The 18,060-nt window shown below is 43.8% G+C and overlaps 1 protein-coding gene across 4 annotated transcripts in view; it reads left to right on the top strand.

Moving 5' to 3' along the window:
• The window catches only part of NOLC1 (nucleolar and coiled-body phosphoprotein 1), a 46,278-nt gene that overhangs the window by 5,072 nt on the left and 23,146 nt on the right, over positions 1 to 18,060 (top strand). For 2 of the 4 annotated variants that reach the window (XM_014837678.3, XM_014837679.3), the window contains exons 6-13: positions 791 to 924; positions 1,060 to 1,204; positions 1,800 to 1,928; positions 2,121 to 2,231; positions 2,327 to 2,977; positions 3,165 to 3,265; positions 3,704 to 3,796; positions 3,971 to 5,716. In XM_014837678.3, the coding sequence (XP_014693164.1) occupies positions 791 to 924; positions 1,060 to 1,204; positions 1,800 to 1,928; positions 2,121 to 2,231; positions 2,327 to 2,977; positions 3,165 to 3,265; positions 3,704 to 3,796; positions 3,971 to 4,129 (1,523 nt within the window). In that variant the 3' untranslated portion in view covers positions 4,130 to 5,716. Of the gene's footprint in view, positions 1 to 790; positions 925 to 1,059; positions 1,205 to 1,799; positions 1,929 to 2,120; positions 2,232 to 2,326; positions 2,978 to 3,164; positions 3,266 to 3,703; positions 3,797 to 3,970; positions 5,717 to 18,060 lie in introns of those variants that run through there. The other 2 variants (XM_070484425.1, XM_070484428.1) reach the window with 1 other exon arrangement.

The following is an 18,060-nucleotide window of genomic DNA, read 5'->3' as shown; positions in this document are numbered from 1 at the left end:
AGAATTTGTTTTCTTCTGTAATTTTCCTGTGATGAAGATTAGGTTAAGATTTATAGGAGCCTCTCTGAAGTTGGGGTGAAAGACTTCAGGGAGCATGTTTAAATTATTTGCATCATATCTTTTTTTTTTAAGGATTGGCACCTGGGCTAACAACTGTTGCCAATCTTTTTTTTTTTTTTTCTGCTTTATTTCCCAAACCCCGCCAGTACATAGTTGTATATCTTAGTTGCAGGTCCTTCTGGTTGTGGGTGTATCTTTTTTTTTAAGAGTGACACCTGACCTAACAACTGTTGCCAGTCTTCTTTTTTTTCTGCTTTTTCTCCTGAAATCCCCCCAGTACATAGTTGTATATTTTAGTTGTGGGATCATATCATTTTTTTAAAGATAGTTTTATTTCTGAAATTGGACAGGACAGACATCCTTTGATAGGATAAACCGTGGCAGTCTCCTTCAAACCTGCTCTAAAGGCAAGAGAACTGAAAGACTCCTAAGTTCTGAGCTAAAAAAGGAGGTTTTTATGCTTCTTTAATGTCTTGATACTCCTTACACTGTTTTGTTTTTCTTTTTCCATTTATTTGTTTATTTTCGGATGTACATCATATATTTCGAATTCTGTGTACATTACATCATGTTCACCACCCAAAAACTAATTATAGTCCATCCCTTCACATGTGAGCTCAATCACCCCTTTTGCCCTCCCTCCTCCCCCCTTCCCCTCTGGTAACCACCAATCTAATCTCCAATGCTATGTGTTTGTTTGTAATTGTTTTTGTTTTGTTTTTCTTGTTAGGCTCACCAGCTCGGGCAACACCTAAAGTAGCCAATGGCAAAGCAGGTAGCAGCAGCAGCAGCAGCAGCAGCAGCAGCAGTAGTAGTAGCAGTGATGACTCAGAGGAGGAGAAGGCAGCAGCCATCTCCAAAAAGGTTTGAGCCATAATTTCTACCAAGGAGGAGGAGGCCGGGGGCACACAGTGGAGGGGAGGGGTCGTCTCTATTTCCTGGCAGGATTGGTTGGGTCAGCATTTTCCTATAGTAACTAATTTTCTCTGTGTGATGCAGACCTTACCTAAAAAGCAAGTTATGGCCAAGGCCCCAGTGAAAGCAGCTGCCACCCCTCCCCAAAAGAGTTCCAGCAGTGAGGACTCCTCCAGTGATGATGATGATGAGGAGGAGGAGCAGAGAAAACCCATGAAGAAAAAACCAGGTGACTGGACATGGGGAGTCAAGCTGCACGACTGTGACCAGGGCCCGACTGTAGGAGGACCTCAGCAGTCACCACATTCAGCTCTCCACAGGGCCGCTTGACGTGACGGCTAGCTTCTCCCAGAGAAAGGAGAAAGCCGCATTGTCTTTCATAACCTAGACTCAGAAATGACGTGCCGTCATCTCTGCCATATTCTATTTGTTAGAAATAAGTCACAAATTCTAGCCTACACTCAAGGGAAGGGGAATTAAGCTCCATTTCTAGAAGGGAGTGGTATCAAAGAATTTGTGTACAGGGGCCGGCCTGGTGGTGCAGTGGTTAAGTGTGCACGTTCTGCTTCTTGGGGGCCCAGGGTTTACTGATTCGGATCCTGGGTGCAGACATGGCACCACTTGGCAAAAAGCCATGCTGTGGTAGGAATCCCACATATAAAATAGAGGAAGATGGGCATGGATGTTAGTTAGCTCAGGGCCAGTCTTCCTCAGCAAAAAGAGGAAGATTGGCAGTAGTTAGCTCAGGGCTAATCTTCCTCAAAAAAAAAAAAAAAGAATTTGTGTACATATTTTAAAACCACCACACTGTCCCTTTTAAACAGGTCCCTATAGTTCAGTCCCCCCACCTTCTGCTCCCCCACCCAAGAAGTCCCTGGGAACCCAGGCTCCCAAGAAAGCTGCAGAGAAGAAACAGGCTGTGGTGAGCAGTGAAGACAGCAGTGATGAGTCTGGTGAGTCGTCAGTGGCGGGGAGTGGTTCTGGGGAGTGTATGAGGAAGAAGGAAGACAAGAACTCTCAGTCTCTTGCTTTTCACTGAAGCAAGATAGGGCTAAGGCTCTGTGTAGGTCTTCGCATCCTTCTTTTTATTGCTTCTGGTTGGGTCGGGACTCTGGACCCAGCCTAATGCCATAGCTTCTCTCCAGATTCAAGTTCTGAGGAAGAAAAGAAACCCTCGGCTAAGGCAGTCATCTCTAAAGCAGCCACTAAACCAGCTCCAGCAAAGAAGGCAGCAGAGAGCTCTTCAGACAGCTCAGGTAAGGCTTATGGAGGCCCTGAAGGCAGAGGGGGCTCCAGGGGCGCTCCCCTCAGTCTGCTTTGGGGAGCTATTCATTCTCTCCTCTCTGTCTAGACTCGGACAGTTCTGAGGATGAGGCTCCTGCCAAGGCAGCCAGTACCACCAAGAGTCCGTCAAGTAAGCCAGCTGCCACTCCCAAGCAGCCTGCAGCTAAACCAGCCACAATTCCCAAGCAGCCTGTAGGCAATGGCCAAAAGCCTCTGACCAGAAAGGCTGACAGCAGCTCCAGTGAGGAGGAGAGCAGCTCCAGTGAGGAGGAGAAGACGAAGAAGACCGTAGCCACTCCTAAGTCCAAGGTGACGGCCAAAGCAGCTCTGTCTTTGCCTGCCAAACAGGCCTCTCAGGGTGGTGGGGACAGCACCTCTGATTCGGACAGCTCCAGCAGTGAGGAAGAGGAGGAGGAGAAGACATCTAAACCTCCAGTTAAAAAGAAGCCACAGAAGGCAGCAGGAGCTGTAGCCCCTTCTAAGCCAGCCCCCACAAAGAAGGCAAAGGTGGAGGGCAGCAGCAGTTCTTCCTCTGATGACTCCAGTGAGGAGGAGGAGGGGGAGGAGGAGAAGCCCAAGAGCAAGGGCAGTCCAAGACCACAAGCCCCTAAGACCAATGGCACCTCTGCACTGACTCCTCAGAATGGAAAAGCAGACAGGGACGGCAATGAGGAAGAGGAAGAAAAGAAAAAGGTAGCAGTGGCGGTTTCTAAGCCAGGTCTGTATCCAGAGAACCTGCTGCATGGGTTTGTCCTCCCAAATGGGGATGGGATATACCCTTGGGGGATTGGGTAGGGGAGGAGGCCCATGACTGTGCTTCTAGTTGCAGGCTGTTAGTGTGTACACCTGAGAGGAGGAACACCAAACTGGTCTTCTGAGTCCGGCTTTTTGTTTTGTTGGTTCAGGCAAGAAGCGGAAGCAAAATGAGGCTGCCAAGGAGGCAGAGACTCCTCAAGCCAAGAAGATAAAGCCCCAGACCCCCAACACATTTCCAAAAAGGAAGAAAGTAAGTTACCTTATTTTATTCTCAGGAGCTAGCCTTTAAGGAGTAGAAAGAAATATCTGGAATCATCTTAACAGCTCTCTGCCTGGCCTGGCGCATGTGCACGTGTGTATACCTCAGGAGGGCTTTTCTGTTACATGACCACTCCATTTTTTTTTTTTTTTTTGGCGGGGGGAAGATTAGCCCTGAGCGAATGGCTGCCAATCTTCCTCTTTTTGCTGAGGAAGACTGATCCTGAGCTAACATCTATGCCCATCTTCCTCTACTTTATATGTGGGAAGCCTGCCACAGCAGGGCTTGTCAAGCGGTACCATGTCCGCACCCGGGATCCGAGCCGGTGAACCCCGGGCCGCAGAAGCAGAACGTGTGAACTTAACCACTGCGCCACCGGGCTGGCCCCTGACCACTCCATCTTTAATTTCCTACTTCATTCCTCTCCAGGGAGAAAAAAGGGCATCGTCCCCATTCCGAAGAATCAGAGAGGAGGAAATTGAGGTGGATGCTCGAGTGGCAGACAACTCCTTTGATGCCAAGGTGAGGAGAGAAGATGTTTACCATTCTTGAGGAGGGTGGGGTGGGAGAGAGGACAGCTTTTAGTTCAGGTTCGTGGGAAGCTCTCTGGGTTCAGGTTGCCTGAGCAGGGCAAAGGAAGTGACATGGCCCTGGTGTTTTCCTTCCATGTGTTAACCACTTCTCTTTATTTACTAGCGAGGTGCAGCTGGAGACTGGGGGGAGCGAGCCAATCAGGTTCTGAAGTTCACCAAAGGCAAATCCTTCCGGCATGAGAAAACCAAGAAGAAGCGGGGCAGCTACCGGGGAGGCTCCATCTCTGTCCAGGTCAATTCCATTAAGTTTGATAGCGAGTGACCTGGGGCCATCTGTAGTGAAGCAGAGATGATGATCCGAGAACTCTTACTTTCCCCAGTGGACCTGGGAACCCTCAGCTCTGTTAGGGGAGGGTTTTAGTGAGGATTGCAGTGTAGAATAGGTCCAAGGACTTTGCATTGTAACATCCTCTCTGGTCCTTTTCTGTATTTGTGGTTTTGTACAGATTGGTTTTGAGTGTTGAGTAGCAAGGACAAGGTAAGGGAGTGTTGTTTTTTAAGAAAAATGTGTTTTAGTTGTCCCCCTTCTACCTGTTCTGTGCAAATCCTCATACTAAAAAATTTGTGTATTTTATATTAAATCATTGCCTATTGATTTTTGTTGTGATTTTCAGAGGTGGGTTCCCACAGATAAAATCTTAGCTGTTGCCCAAGACATAGTAGAGGTCACATGTACGAATTTTTGTAATTGAAGAATTCTGCATATGTGGATGCACATGTCCGAATTTCATCCCTCCTGCACCTCAGCCCTGGTGCGGTGCAGTTAAGAATGGTTAATGTGTATGTCTGCTCAGCATGCACTATGTAGTTTGTCCTCATTCATGGGGCCTAAGACTGAACAGCCAGCATGGACTTGCCTAGTTTTTGGGATAAAATTCATTGTTTTGTTACAGGCAAAATTCTGGTGTGGTGTGAATGCTGTGGTGTCGGTGTAAATATTTGTTTTCTGTAATTTTATCATTATTACCTAATATTTGTAATATGTTTTGTTTTTTAATTTGGAAGCATAAACTTTCCTATTGTTCAAAGACATTTTTGATGGCTTAACCCTTAATAGTGTTGAGTATTAAATTCAGGACTGCATCTTCTCATTTTTTAGATTTTAGAGAACAAAATACTGTTAAGTTAATCTGAAAAGTACATATCACTTGGTATTTCTGTCTTGGTAGCAGTGGTGACACAAAATTAGTTTCGTTAACTCCTACATGATTGGGAATCACTGATCAAGAAAGTGAAAGAAGAAAAACTAATTAAAAACCGCAATCCTCAGTAGGAATTAGGTTACATTAGTCAGGTGAATTTACAGGTGACCTGTGTATGTACTAATGGAGATGGGAAGAACCTTTACAAGCATATTATCTGGTAAAACTTGAGTAGAGTAGGGTTGGGAGGCATCCTAACAGGATTACTCTGTCTTGTAGTTGGTAAATGGGAGCAATTGATGTGCCCCCTCAGAACCTTAACTGTCAGTAATGGTGGCGGTAACGTAAAAGCCAGCGAGCAGAGAGAGGACTCCTGGGCCAAGCTGGCTGATTGTAAAGCTGTAGCAGGTGACCGTTGGCAGTGCTCAGCCAGAGCAACATGGGGAGAGAAGAGTCAACAAACTCCCTGGGGGCTGGGCTGTCCCTGTGGTGGGAAAGTAGGCCCTAGCTTCATGGACGCTAGGTCTTAAGGTTAGCCTCCCCTCGTTCGGATTCCATACTCGCCAAGGAACCTGATAATAACCTGGTTTTCTGTGTAACTGCCTCTAGGAAGAAAAGGCACAGTTCATGCTGACGTAGGTATTGTCAGTCTGCATGGTAAAAGTTATACATCTTACTACCAAATAAACTGGCTGGTTTGTAATGTGTCTGGGGAGTTTTATTGTGAGTCTAAAGTGTTCCCACATCCGACTCAAATCAGAACAGCTTGGGAGCCAGTTAGAGGGATGGGGTCCAGACCTGTGAGTTCACTGCAGAGCCTTCTTGGCAGCAGCTTGTTGGCTCTTCTTGGCTGTACCTTGTCTCACGGTGCCCTTTCCAGGCAATAGTCCAGTCTACATTGTCTAAATTGGGAGTTGACAAAATGGCCTATGAGCCAGATCCAGCCCATGGCTTGTTTTTGTATTGCTTAGGAGCCAAGAATGGTTTTTGCATTTTTAGAGGGCTTTTTAATAAAAGAATGTGGCAGACTTTATGTAGCCTACAAAGCCTACGATATTTACTGTCTAGTCCTTTACAGAAAACTTTTGCTAACCCCTGCTCTAAATCAGTGATTTCATAATACTAGCCAAACATTAAAATCATCTCAGGGGCCAGCCCTGGTGGCCTAGTGGTTAAGTTTGGTACGTTCTGCTTCAGCAGCAGGGTTCAGTTCCCTTGCATGGACCTACACCACTTGTCTGTAGTGGCCATGCTGTGGTGGCAGCTCACGTACAAAAGGAGGAAGATTGGCAGTGGATGTTAGCTCAGGGCAAATCTGCCTCGGCAAAAAAAAAAAAATCATCTAGGGAACTTTTAGAAACACGCATCCCGGAGCCCATCGCCAGACCCAGTTGAGCCAGACCCTGGTCCTCTCTGTTGGGGCCTGGGTGTTAGGATTTTTTTAAAGCTCCCAGGTGGGCTGGCTCCAGGGCTGAGTGGTTAAGTTCGCATGCTGTGCTTTGGCAGCCCAGGGTTTTGCCAGTTTGGATCCTGGGTGTGGACATGGCACTGTTCATCAAGCCATGGTGAGGAGGCATCCCACATAGCAGAACTGGAAGGACCTACAACTACAATATACAACTAAGTACTGGGGGGCTTTGGGGAGAAGAAAAAAAAAGATTGGCAACAGATCTTAGCTCAGGTGCCAATCTTTAAAAAAAAAAGCTCCCACGTGATTCTAATGAGCAACCAGAGTTGAAAACCACTAATCTAAGAGTATATGAAAAGAAATTAATTGGTATTTTGTCTTTCCTCCCCTCATACTTCCATTTTCAAATATGCTTGTTAGACCTAATGGTATAAATAGTATAAAGTGACAATTAAGTTTCCATCTCAGCTTTGTTTCCTGGGCCTTGATTCTTGTGTCTCCTTCCAGAGAGTTTCTCTGTATATACTACTGTGTGCATCCTCTCACCCTTTTCCTTATACAAACGGGGTAGCTTGCTGTATGCAGTGTTTCGTAACTTTGGAGCCCATTGCATAACAATACAGCAGCTCATTTTTAAAGATTGCATGGTATTCCATGTATGAACTGGAATTTCCAATGTATGGAAATAGCATGTTATTTAGTACTTTATTGGTAGATGTTTAGGTTACATTATTACAAATACCGTGTCACAGTAGATATTCTTATACGTAAGATTTTGAGTATCTGTGTGGATATTTTTATAGGAAATATTCTAAAAGTGATTGCGGGGTCAAAGGATATGTGCATTTAACATTTTGATCATCATTCCCCTCCAAAGGCATTGTAGTTCCAGCAGCAATTTATGAAAGTGCCCTTTGCCAACACTGGGAATTGATCTTTGCCACTTGGTTAATTGAAAATACTATCTCACTTTTTAAATTGTGGTAAAAAACACAACATTAAATTTACCATCTTAGCTATTTTTAAGTGTACAGTTCAGTAGTGTTAAGTATATTGACATTGTTCTGCCACAGATCTCTAGAACTTACTCATCCTGCAAAACTGAAATTGTATCTCTTGAGTACTAATTTCTCCTTCCGCAACCATATTTCTACATTCTGTGATTTTGACTACTTTGGATAATTCGTATGAGTAGAATCATGCCGTATTTGTCCTTTTGTGACTGGTTTATTTTAATTAGCTCAAGATTTCTCCAAATTGTGGCATGTGACAGGATTTCTGTTTTCAAAGCTGCATAATATTCTATTGTATGTGTATACCACATTTTACTTTATTTTGCATTTCTCTTACACATTTAGTCATTTGTATTTTCTATGAAGTGTGAGCAACACTGTCACCTATTTCAATTGGATTAATGATTTGTAAGTGCTCTTGATGTATTAAAGAGATTAACCCTTAATCATAGATTGCAAATATTTGCTTTTCAGGTACTTTCATCTTAAAATGGAATATCTGTTAATGTCCATTAACTCTTCTCCTTAAAATAGATGAATAATTTGTAAGCTTACTGTTTAAAGCCATGGCTTATTTGTTTTTTCTTTGGCATTTTATAAACAACCTCTTCCAATCTTGTTTGCTTTTTTAACTTAATGGACTTCCTTTCCCCTTAGACTTTGCAAAGCTAAACATGCCACATATATGCAGCTAATGTGTTACACAAATGAGGCAATTTTGCAAGTTGTCTAACAGTATTTACTAGGAAGATTACTTAACCTCTCTGAGTCTACTTTCTCATAATTAAAATGAGAGTATTCTCTCACCTCATCTGTAAAATTTGCCTACCCCAGAGGGCTGTTGTAAGGACTGAGAGTTTATCTAAAGCACTTAGCACAGTCCCTGGCACATTGTGAGCACTCCATGACTGCCACATGCACAATAAAAGGATTTTGAAAATGACATTCCTTGGTGTCCTTGTGATGTGCAACGTGCCATTTCAACAAAGACTTGAATCATATCTTAGAATTGATAGTTATATCCAGACTGTGGTTTTTGCTGTTTGATATTTATCTGTTTAGCTTCTTTGTTCATGATGCCAAACAGTGATATGCAGAATTGATCCTATTTCTTAGAAACTTTGGTTTTGTGAGGGATCTGGAACTCCCACTTGTTGCTGATGGGTTCTGGCACTGTTGCTGAAATCCGCAAGTTCAGTGAACCACACATGCGATGGCTTCTGTCCCTCTGCAGTGTACCTCATATGGACACGAGGCAGGAGACTCCAACACCCTTTTGTACATTTCTGCGTCACAGGTTATGTCCTCACCGCAGCCCAACCCTGTGGGCTGTGGGTGGGTATTAACTAGGTCAGGGTTTCTCAACTTTGGCACCATTGCCGTTTGGAGTCAAGTAATTCTTTTTTGTGGAGGACTGTCCTGTATGTTGTAGCATACAACGTATGTTGGCCTCCACCCCGTGGATGCCAGTAGTATCCCCCAGTTTGAACAACAAAATGCTTCAGATATTGCCAGATATCCCCTGGGGGGCAAAATTGCCCCTAGTTGAGAACCACTGGGGAAACAGCTGAGTATCAAATGATTTGCTTAGGGCTGATAAAACCGCAAGTTAGTGGCACATTGAGACAAGAACCCACATCTCTGTCTATGTCTGAAAATTGATCTACCTGTATTCAGCATTGTTTGAGTGCCTACTGTGTACCAGCCGTAGAACTCTCTGAGAGGTCAATGTCTAATGGGGGCAAGTTGGACATGGGAAAATTGTGTACACTGTGCTGAGTCCTCTCTTCAAGGGCCAGAGTAGCACCCCAAAGGGGACAAACAAAAAAAGGCTTAGCTGGCCTTGGCCCAGGATTCTGAGGACAGTAGCAGTTTGTCAGGTGTGAGGAAGGCACGTATTATGCCAGGAAGAGGAAATTTTTCCAGGAGAAGAGGGCCCTTAGGATGGGTCAAGTGGAGGGTGTGTGGGATGTAGGGGCAAAATAATGCTAAGTCTGACTCAGGGTTCACTGGCAATGGCCTTTTGTATCCAAGTGATGAGTTCATACTTTATTTTGTCCACCTGAGTGTGTTGGGGAATGGGTAGTCCAATGCAATGCTCCTGGCGCTAATACAGGAAAGCAAAGTTCCTGTTGACCGCTGAGTTACCCTTCTCCCTGCAGAAACTGCTTAAGCTGTCTGCAGTTACTGAAGAGGCCAGTAGGTAGAGCTCCTGCCCATTGAAGGGGCTGGACCAGACTTTAGTTGAAGCTTGAGGTTCTTACTCCAGCTATATTCCACAAACTCCGAGAACCTGCTGTGAGCCTTTGGACACAGCGATGAATAAGACATAGGCCCTCATTTGAGGACCCTTGGTTCTGGAGAGTAGAGAGGGGAGGCCTTTCTGGTCTCTAGTTTGTCCTGGTTATCTCTGAGAAGTCACTTGTTACCTGAAAGCCAGCGGCAGGCATTATGGCTTGTAGAGGAGCCCTATGTTCACCATGGAACCTCCAACCTTCCCCTTAGGTCCTTAGGGGCCAGCCACAGGTCCCCACTGCTTATGGAAACCTCCAACCTGTGTCTTTCCGAGGCCTGGGATCTCAGAGGCCCTGGCGCTGTCGCCTGTCTCCCCTTCTCCTCTCCTCTTCCAGCATAATCCTTTGTGGAGCTCAGGATTGAGGAGAACAAATGCCAAGCTTGCACCTTGGAAGTGGGGTGGAGAATGGGGAGAGTACAGAGTATTTCAGTAGATTAGCCTGTCAGACACAGAAATTCATGTATTCAGCAAATATGAGTGCTGCTCACTGTGTGCCAGGCACATGATATGTGATTCTGTGTGGGAGATGTTGAGGGGGCAATCATGAATGAGCGAAAAAACAGACAAGAGTCCCAGCAACTAGAGTTTACCCAGACTAATAAGGAGCAAAGTTATTAATCCTCACAAATAATGTGTAAATAATAAACTTCAATGCAATGAAAGCAAAGTGCAAAGAGCTATGAGAATGTGTAATGGGCAACTGACTTCCTCACAGATAGGGTGACCGTGTAATTTATCATCTAAACTGGGGGGCTTTTGAGAGTGAAAGGTAGAGCAATTGATCATTAGGCTGAGATGAACAGGTGTAAACTGAAACTATGCTAGGCAAGCCAGGATATATCGTCACAGGAGTAATAGAAACATTTACTGAGGAAGTGATACTTCAGCTGAGACTTGAAGGTGAAAATTAATTAGGTGAAGGTGGTGGTGCAGGTTGAGCAGGGCTGTGTCTTTTTTCTAGTTAGAGGGAGTAGCATGTGCAAAGGCCTTTTGGTGAGAGGGAGCATGATGGAGACCCCAAACTGAAAGAAGCCCTATGCAGCTGAAAGGCAGAGTGAGGAGGAGAGCAATGGAAGATGAGGCTAGAGATGTAGGTGGGCACCAGAGCATGCAGAGCCTTTGTAAGGCATGTTTAAGATTTGGGTCTTTATTCTGAAGGCAATGGGAAGCTATGGAATAGCATGTGAGCGTCTTAGTCAGCTTGGACTGCTATAACAAAGTACCATAGGCTAGGTGGCTTAAACAACAGAAATTTATTTCTCACAGTTTTGGAGGCTGGGAAGGCCAGGATCAAGATGCAGGCCAATTGGTTCTTGGTGAGAGCTCTCTTCCCAGCTTGGAGATGGCGTTTGGCTGTGTCCTCACTTGGCATGGGGAGAGAGACAGAGCAATCTCTTGGGTCTCTTTTTATAGGGACACTAATCCCATCACGGGGGTCCACCCTCATGACCTCGTCTAAACCTAGTTACCTCCCAAAGGCCCTGCCTCCTCACACCATCACATTGGGAGTTACGGCTTCAACATACGAATTTTGGGGTGACACAAACATCCAGTCCATAACAGTGAGTATATATATCTAAGTCTTAAAATTTTTTTATTAGGGAAAATTTCAAATATATACCAAAGTAGAGAAAGTAGTATAATAAGCCCCCATCCTCCCATCCAATTCTTATCAATGAGTCTGTCTAGTTTCATTTCTAATACCTCAACCCGTACCTTTCACCACCCCCTTGCCATTGGATTGGTTTGAAGTAAAAACAAGACTTTAATTACATTCATAAATAGCTTACGTATGTATCTCTAAAGTTTAAAGCCTTAAAAAATAAGCACAATTCTATTATTGTGTCTAAAAGAATTATCAGTATAGTAATCAGTTGATATTAAATATGTCGGTATCACTGAGTGGTGTTAAAAGCTGGTGAGGTGATCAGATTGCATGCTGAAAAGCCTAATCTGGCTGCTGTGGGAGTAGACTGAAGGGGTCTGGAGCAGGTATTTTGAAACCAGTTAGGTAGTTACTACAATAGGCCAGGTGAGAGATCGTTTTGGTCACCTGAATTAAAGTGGTGAAAGGATAGAGAAGATGGAGACAGGTGGATGGATTTGAGAAATACTTAAGAAATAAATTAGAACTTGGATGGTGGGATGGGAGTGAGGGAGCAGTGAGGTATTAAGAGTGACTCTTAGGGGCCGGCCCCGAGGCCTAGTGGTTAAATTTGTGCACTCCGCTTCGGCGGCCCAGGGTTTCGCCGGTTTGGATCCTGGGCGCGGACATGGCACCACTCATCAGGCCATGCTGAGGTGGCGTCCTACATGCCACAACTAGAAGGACCCACAACTAAAAATACACAACTGTGTACCAGGGGGCTTTGGGGAGAAAAAGGAAAAATAAAATGATTGTTTTTTTAAAAAAAAGAGTGACTCTTAGATAATTTTTCCCAAGAACTGGGTGAATTTTTCCCAAGATGGGAAACACTTGGGATGGGATGGGGAGCACTGAAAAAGTTTGGTTTAGGACATGTTACTTTGAGGTGCTTTTGAGACATCTAAGTGAAAATCTTGAGAAGTCAGTGGAGATTTATGCTACAGGAGCTTAGTGGAGGGGTCTGGGCTGAGGATACAAAATAGGGACTCATCAGTGAATAATTTTTGAGACAGCAGTGTGGTAAAAAGGGCATTGGAGCAGGAGCGAGGAGTCCTGGATTCTAGTTCCTGCCCTGCCTTGGACTCACAGGTAACTTTGGGCAACTCACTTCCTCTCTAGGACTGTCACTATCCTTGTCTGGGGGGACACACACTACCTCCTCCAAACTGTCTCATAATCTAACAAATAAAGGGTTAATGTCTGGCACAGAGAAGCCCTAAATACTTTGCTCTGGGGGCTGGCCCAGTGGCATAGTGGTTAAGTTCATGCACTCTGCTTCAGCAGCCTGGGGTTTCCAGATTTGGATCCCGGGTGTGGATCTACGCACTCCTCATCAAGCCATGCTGTGGTGGCATCCCATATACAAAATAGAGGAAGATGGGCACTGACGTTAGCTCAGGGCCAATCTTCCTCACCAAAAAAAGAAAGAAAGAAAGAAAACACTTTGCTCTAAAGTTAATTTTTTTCACCTCTACCCCTTCCCAATCATCTCCCTTTTCCTCTCCTTCTCGTCTCCTGAAGTATCCTGAATTTGGTTTTTATCCTTTGTACAGTTCTTTTTGATTTTGGTATATATATTCCTAAGGAATATATAGTCTTGTTTTACATAATTTTAAACTTTATGTAAATGGTACCATACTGTATCTATTCTCCCATGACTTGCGTATTTCACTGATGTGTAAGTAGTCCGTTGTATACTTTCATTTCTTTAATTCACTCATTGACAGGCATTCAGGTTACAATGCTGCTCTGAACATTCTTGTGTCTACTGGTGTACATGTGCAAGAGTTTCTCTGAGTTTAAATCTGGAAGGGAAAGTGCTGATCATAAAGTGCATCTTCAATCTTCCAGATAATGTCAGTTTTCCAAAGGTATTTAGTAATTTACACTCCCGCCAGCAGCTCAAGAGAGTTCCCCTTGTTCCACATTCTCCCCAACAGGAGGTAAATCATTAAATCTAATTTCCCCCCAATCTTCTGGGTGTAGAATGGTATCTTGTAGTTTTAATTTGGATTTCCCTGACTAGTAATGAGGTCGAACACTTCTTCACATATTGTTTGGATTTCCTCTTCTGAAGATGACTGCTTTTGCTCATTTTTCTTTTTTTTTAAATGTTTTTTATTTTTATTTTTTTTAAAGATTTTATTTTTTTCCTTTTTCTCTCCAAAGCCCCCCGGTACATAGTTGTACATTCTTCTTTGTGGGACCTTCTAGTTGTGGCATGTGGGACGCTGCCTCAGCGCGGTTTGATGAGGAGTGCCATGTCCGCGCCCAGGACTCGAACCAACGAAACACTGGGCCGCCTGCAGCGGAGCGTGCGAACTTAACCACTCGGCCACGGGGCCAGCCCCGCTCATTTTTCTTTTGGGTTGTCTGTCTTTCTCTTACTGATTTGTAGGAGTTCTTTATATATTTTGAATATAATTCCTTCGTTGGTTTTATGCTGTGTAAATATTTTCTCTGGTTCTGTGTCTTGCCTTTATTGTATTTTAAAAAAATATTTATTTAGGAAAATTAGCCCTGAGCTAACATCTGCCACCAATCATCCCTTTTTTCCCCCTGAGGAACATTAGCCCCAAGCTAACATCCATGCCCATCTTCCTCTACTTTATATGTGGGATGCCTGCCACAGCATGGCTTGATAAATGATGTGTAGGTCTGCACCTGGGATCCGAAATGGCGAACCCTGGGTCGCCAACACGGAGCATGGGAACTTAACTGCTACGGCACCAGGCTGGCCCCTCTTTATTGTATTTTTTGATGAATGGAACATTTACTTTTTATTTATTTAGACATGTCAGACATCTTCCATTTGCCCCTTCATGTACACTTTCCACCTTTCTTCACTGGTGTTCTGCTTGGGGAGATTGACCTCTAGGAACTACATCTTTAGGCTTTGTGCCCTTTGGCTTCTGGTTGGATTTTGGCCACTGGGGCCTCAGCAGGAAATCAGAAGGCGGCGGAGAGTGAGAGTAAGTATTTATTTTTCCTAGCCCCAACCTGCAGTGTCCTCAAATCAAAGATCACTGCTCCCCTCCAGGCAGTCTCCTTCACAGACTTTTCCCTCCGGGGGTCCTCAACTGCTCCTTCCTCTCATTGATTGTGCCCAAGTGTGGTAACATCCTATTGCTACTAGTTCCCAGTCATAGCGCTGTCCTTATATTCCCCTATACCCACACCACTGTAAATAATCTTTTTTTTTTTTTAAAGATTTTATTTTTTTCCTTTTTCTCCCCAAAGCCCCCGGTACATAGTTGCATATTCTTAGTTGTGGGTCCTTCTAGTTGTGGCATGTGGGACGCTGCCTCAGCGTGGCTTGATGAGTGGTGCCATGTCCACGCCCAGGATTCAAACTGACGAAACACTGAGCTGCCTGCAGCAGAGCTCGCGGACTTAACCACTTGGCCACGGGGCCGGCCCCAAATAATCTTTTATAAAGGACCTTTTATCAGACCATTTTATTTATTTATTTATTTGTTTGTTTTATTATTTTTTTTAAAGATTTTATTTTTCCTTTTTCTCCCCAAAGCCCCCCGGTACATAGTTGTGCATTTTTAGTTGTGGGTCCTTCTAGTGGCATGTGGGATGCCGCCTCAGCAATCCTTAACGAGCAGTGCCATGTCGGTGCCCAGGATTCGGACCAGCGAAACCCTGGGCCACCGAAGCAGAGTGCAAGAACTTAGCCACTCGGCCACGGGGCTGGCCCCAATCAGACCATTTTAATTTGAGCGTGTCATCTGTTTCCTATTGGATTTCCGACTGATAAATTTATCTTTTCTTTTAAAATTAGTGCTTCTGGGGCTGGCCCAGTGGCTCAGCGGTTAAGTGCACACGTTCTGCTTCTGCGGCCCGGGGTTCGCCAGTTCGGATCCCAGGTGCAGACATGGCACCGCTTGGCAAGCCAGGCTGTGGTAGGCGTCCCACATATGGAGTGGAGGAGGATGGGCATGGATGTTGGCTCAGGGCTGGTCTTCCTCAGCAAAAAGGGAAGGATTGGCAGCAGATATTAGCTCAGGGCTAATCTTCCTCAAAAAAAAGAAGAAAAAAATATTAGTGCTTCTCGTGTATTGTTTAAGAAATTTTTTCTTATCTTTCCTGAGGTAATGAAGATATTCTGTTAAAGATTTTATTTTTCCTTTTTCTCCCCAAAGCCTCCTGGTACATAGTTGTGTATTTTACTTGTGGGTCCTTCTAGTTGTGCTATGTGGGACGCCGCCTCAGCATGGTGCCATGTGGTGCCATGTCCGCACCCAGGATCCGAACCAGTGAAATCCTGGGCTGCGGAAGCAGAGCCTGCAAACTTAACCACTCAGCCACAGGGCCGGCCCCCGAAGATATTCTATATTATATTCTAAAAGCTTTATTATTTGTTTTCTTTATTTAGGCCTATAGTTTACCTGATGTGATTTTTAAGTCTTTCAGTATTTATAGAGATTGTTTTATGGCCAAGCATATGGTCTGTCTTGGTGACTGTTCCATGTGCATTTGTGTTTTGTTTTTGTTTCGGTGAGGCAGACTTGCCCAGAGTTAACATCCTTTACCAATCTTCCTCTTTTTTTTTGCTTGAGGAAGATTAGCCCTGTGCTAAGATCTGTGCCAGTCTTCCTCCATTTTTGTATGTGGGATGCCTCCATAGCAAGACTGATGAGTGCAGTACGTCCACACCAGGGATCCGAACCCGCAAACCTGGAACTTTAACCACTCAGCCAGGGGGCCGGCCCAAGAATGTGTACTTTGCTGTTGTTATGTGGAATGTTCTATAAGTGTCAACTAGGGAAAATTGGTTGATAATGTTGTTCAAGTCTTCTGCATCTCCGCAGATTTTCTACTTGTTCAGTTACTGAGAGAGGAGTATTTAAACAACTATGATTGTGGATTTGTCTGTTTTTCCTTTCTGTTCTCTTAGCTTTTTCTTCATGTAATTTGAAACACTATTATTGGGTACCAACCCATTTAAGATAATTGTCTTCTTGATATAACATTTTTGTTAATACCATCAAGTTGGCTTTGACTCTGACAATCCTATGAGTGAGTGATGTCTACAATGTTCTATCCTCAGGAGCCCTACTCAGCTTCTGTAGACTCACGCCTATGATTTCCTTTATGAGTCAAGCCATCTCATATTTGGACATACTATTATGAAATATCCCCCTTTATCTCTGATAATATTATTGTTCTGAAGTCTGCTTTGCCTGATATTAATATAATCATTCTAGCTTTCTTTAGATTAGTGTTTGAATAGTATCTCTTTCCATCCTTTTACTTTTCACCCATGTCTTTGTATTTAAAGTAGATTTCTTGAAAACAGCATCATCTCACTTTTTTATTCAGTTTGATAGTCTGCCTTTTAGCTAATGTATTTAGACCATTTATAGTTAATGTAATTACCAGTATAGGATGGTTAAAATCTATCCTTTTACTATGAATTTTCTGTTTTTCCCATCTCTTCCTTTTTATCTGCCATCTTTTTTCTTTCTTTTTTTTTTTTTTTTGAGGAAGATTAACCCAAAGCTAACTACTGCCAGTCCTCCTCTTTTTTTTTTTTTTTCTTGCTGAGGAAGCCTGGCCCTGAGTTAACATCCATGCCCATCTTCCTCTACTTCATATGTGGGATGCCTACCACAGCATGGCGTGCCAAGTGGCACCATGTCCGCACTCGGGATTCGAACCAGCGAACCCCGGGCCACTGAGAAGTGGAACGTGCAAACTTAACCACTGTGCCACCGGGCTGGCCCTGCCATCTTTTTATTATTCCATTTTATCTCCATTATTGGTTTGTTTGCTATTCTTCTTCATTTTACTTTTTAGTGTTTGCTGTAGGGTATACAATATGCATTTTTAACTTATCACTGTCTTCTTTTATGTAACACTTCACGTATAATATAAAAACCTTCCATTTCTCCCACTCCATTCTTTGTGTTACTGTTGTCATACATTTTACTTCAACATGTGTTATAAAGCCAAAAACACATTGTTATTTTTGGGGTTTTTTTGAAGAAGAAGATTAGCCCTGAGCTAACATCTGCTGCCAATCCTCCTCTTTTTGCTGAGGAAGACTGGCCCTGAGCTAACATCCATGCCCCTCTTCCTCGACTTTATATGTGGGACGCCTACCACAGCATGGCTCGTCAAGCGGTGCCATGTCTGCACCCAGGATCTGAACCAGCAAACCCCAGGCCACCAAAGCAGAATGTGCAAACTTAAGCACTGCACCACCGGGCTGGCCCAACATGTTGTTATTATATTTGCTTTAAATAATCAGTTATCTTTTCTCTACCTTTTTTCCCACAGCTTTATTGATGTATAATTGACATACAATAAACTGCACATATTTTAGGTGTAAATTGGTTTGACAAATGTATACACCTGTGAAACCAATACCACAATCAAGATAATAAACATAATTTTCTTGTAATTGTTTGTAATCCATCCAATGGTGTGCCACAGCTAGATCATATCAGATTGTTAAATTTTCATTTGTCTTGGTTATATACCTAGGAGTGAAGTTGCTGGGTCATATGATAACTCTGTTTAACATATTGAGGAACTGCCAGACTGTTCTTCAAAGTGGCTGCACCATTTTACGGAACCACTTGCAAGGTATAAAGGACTACATCATGTCTTGTATCAAAATAAACACTTCAGGGGCTGGCCCCGTGGCCGAGTGGTTAAGTTCGCGCGCTCCGCTG

The sequence above is a fragment of the Equus asinus genome, chromosome 2, assembly GCF_041296235.1.
Source record: "Equus asinus isolate D_3611 breed Donkey chromosome 2, EquAss-T2T_v2, whole genome shotgun sequence".
In the NCBI taxonomy this organism is placed as follows: Eukaryota; Metazoa; Chordata; class Mammalia; order Perissodactyla; family Equidae; genus Equus; species Equus asinus.
This window is presented reverse-complemented; position numbering and strand designations above follow the sequence as displayed.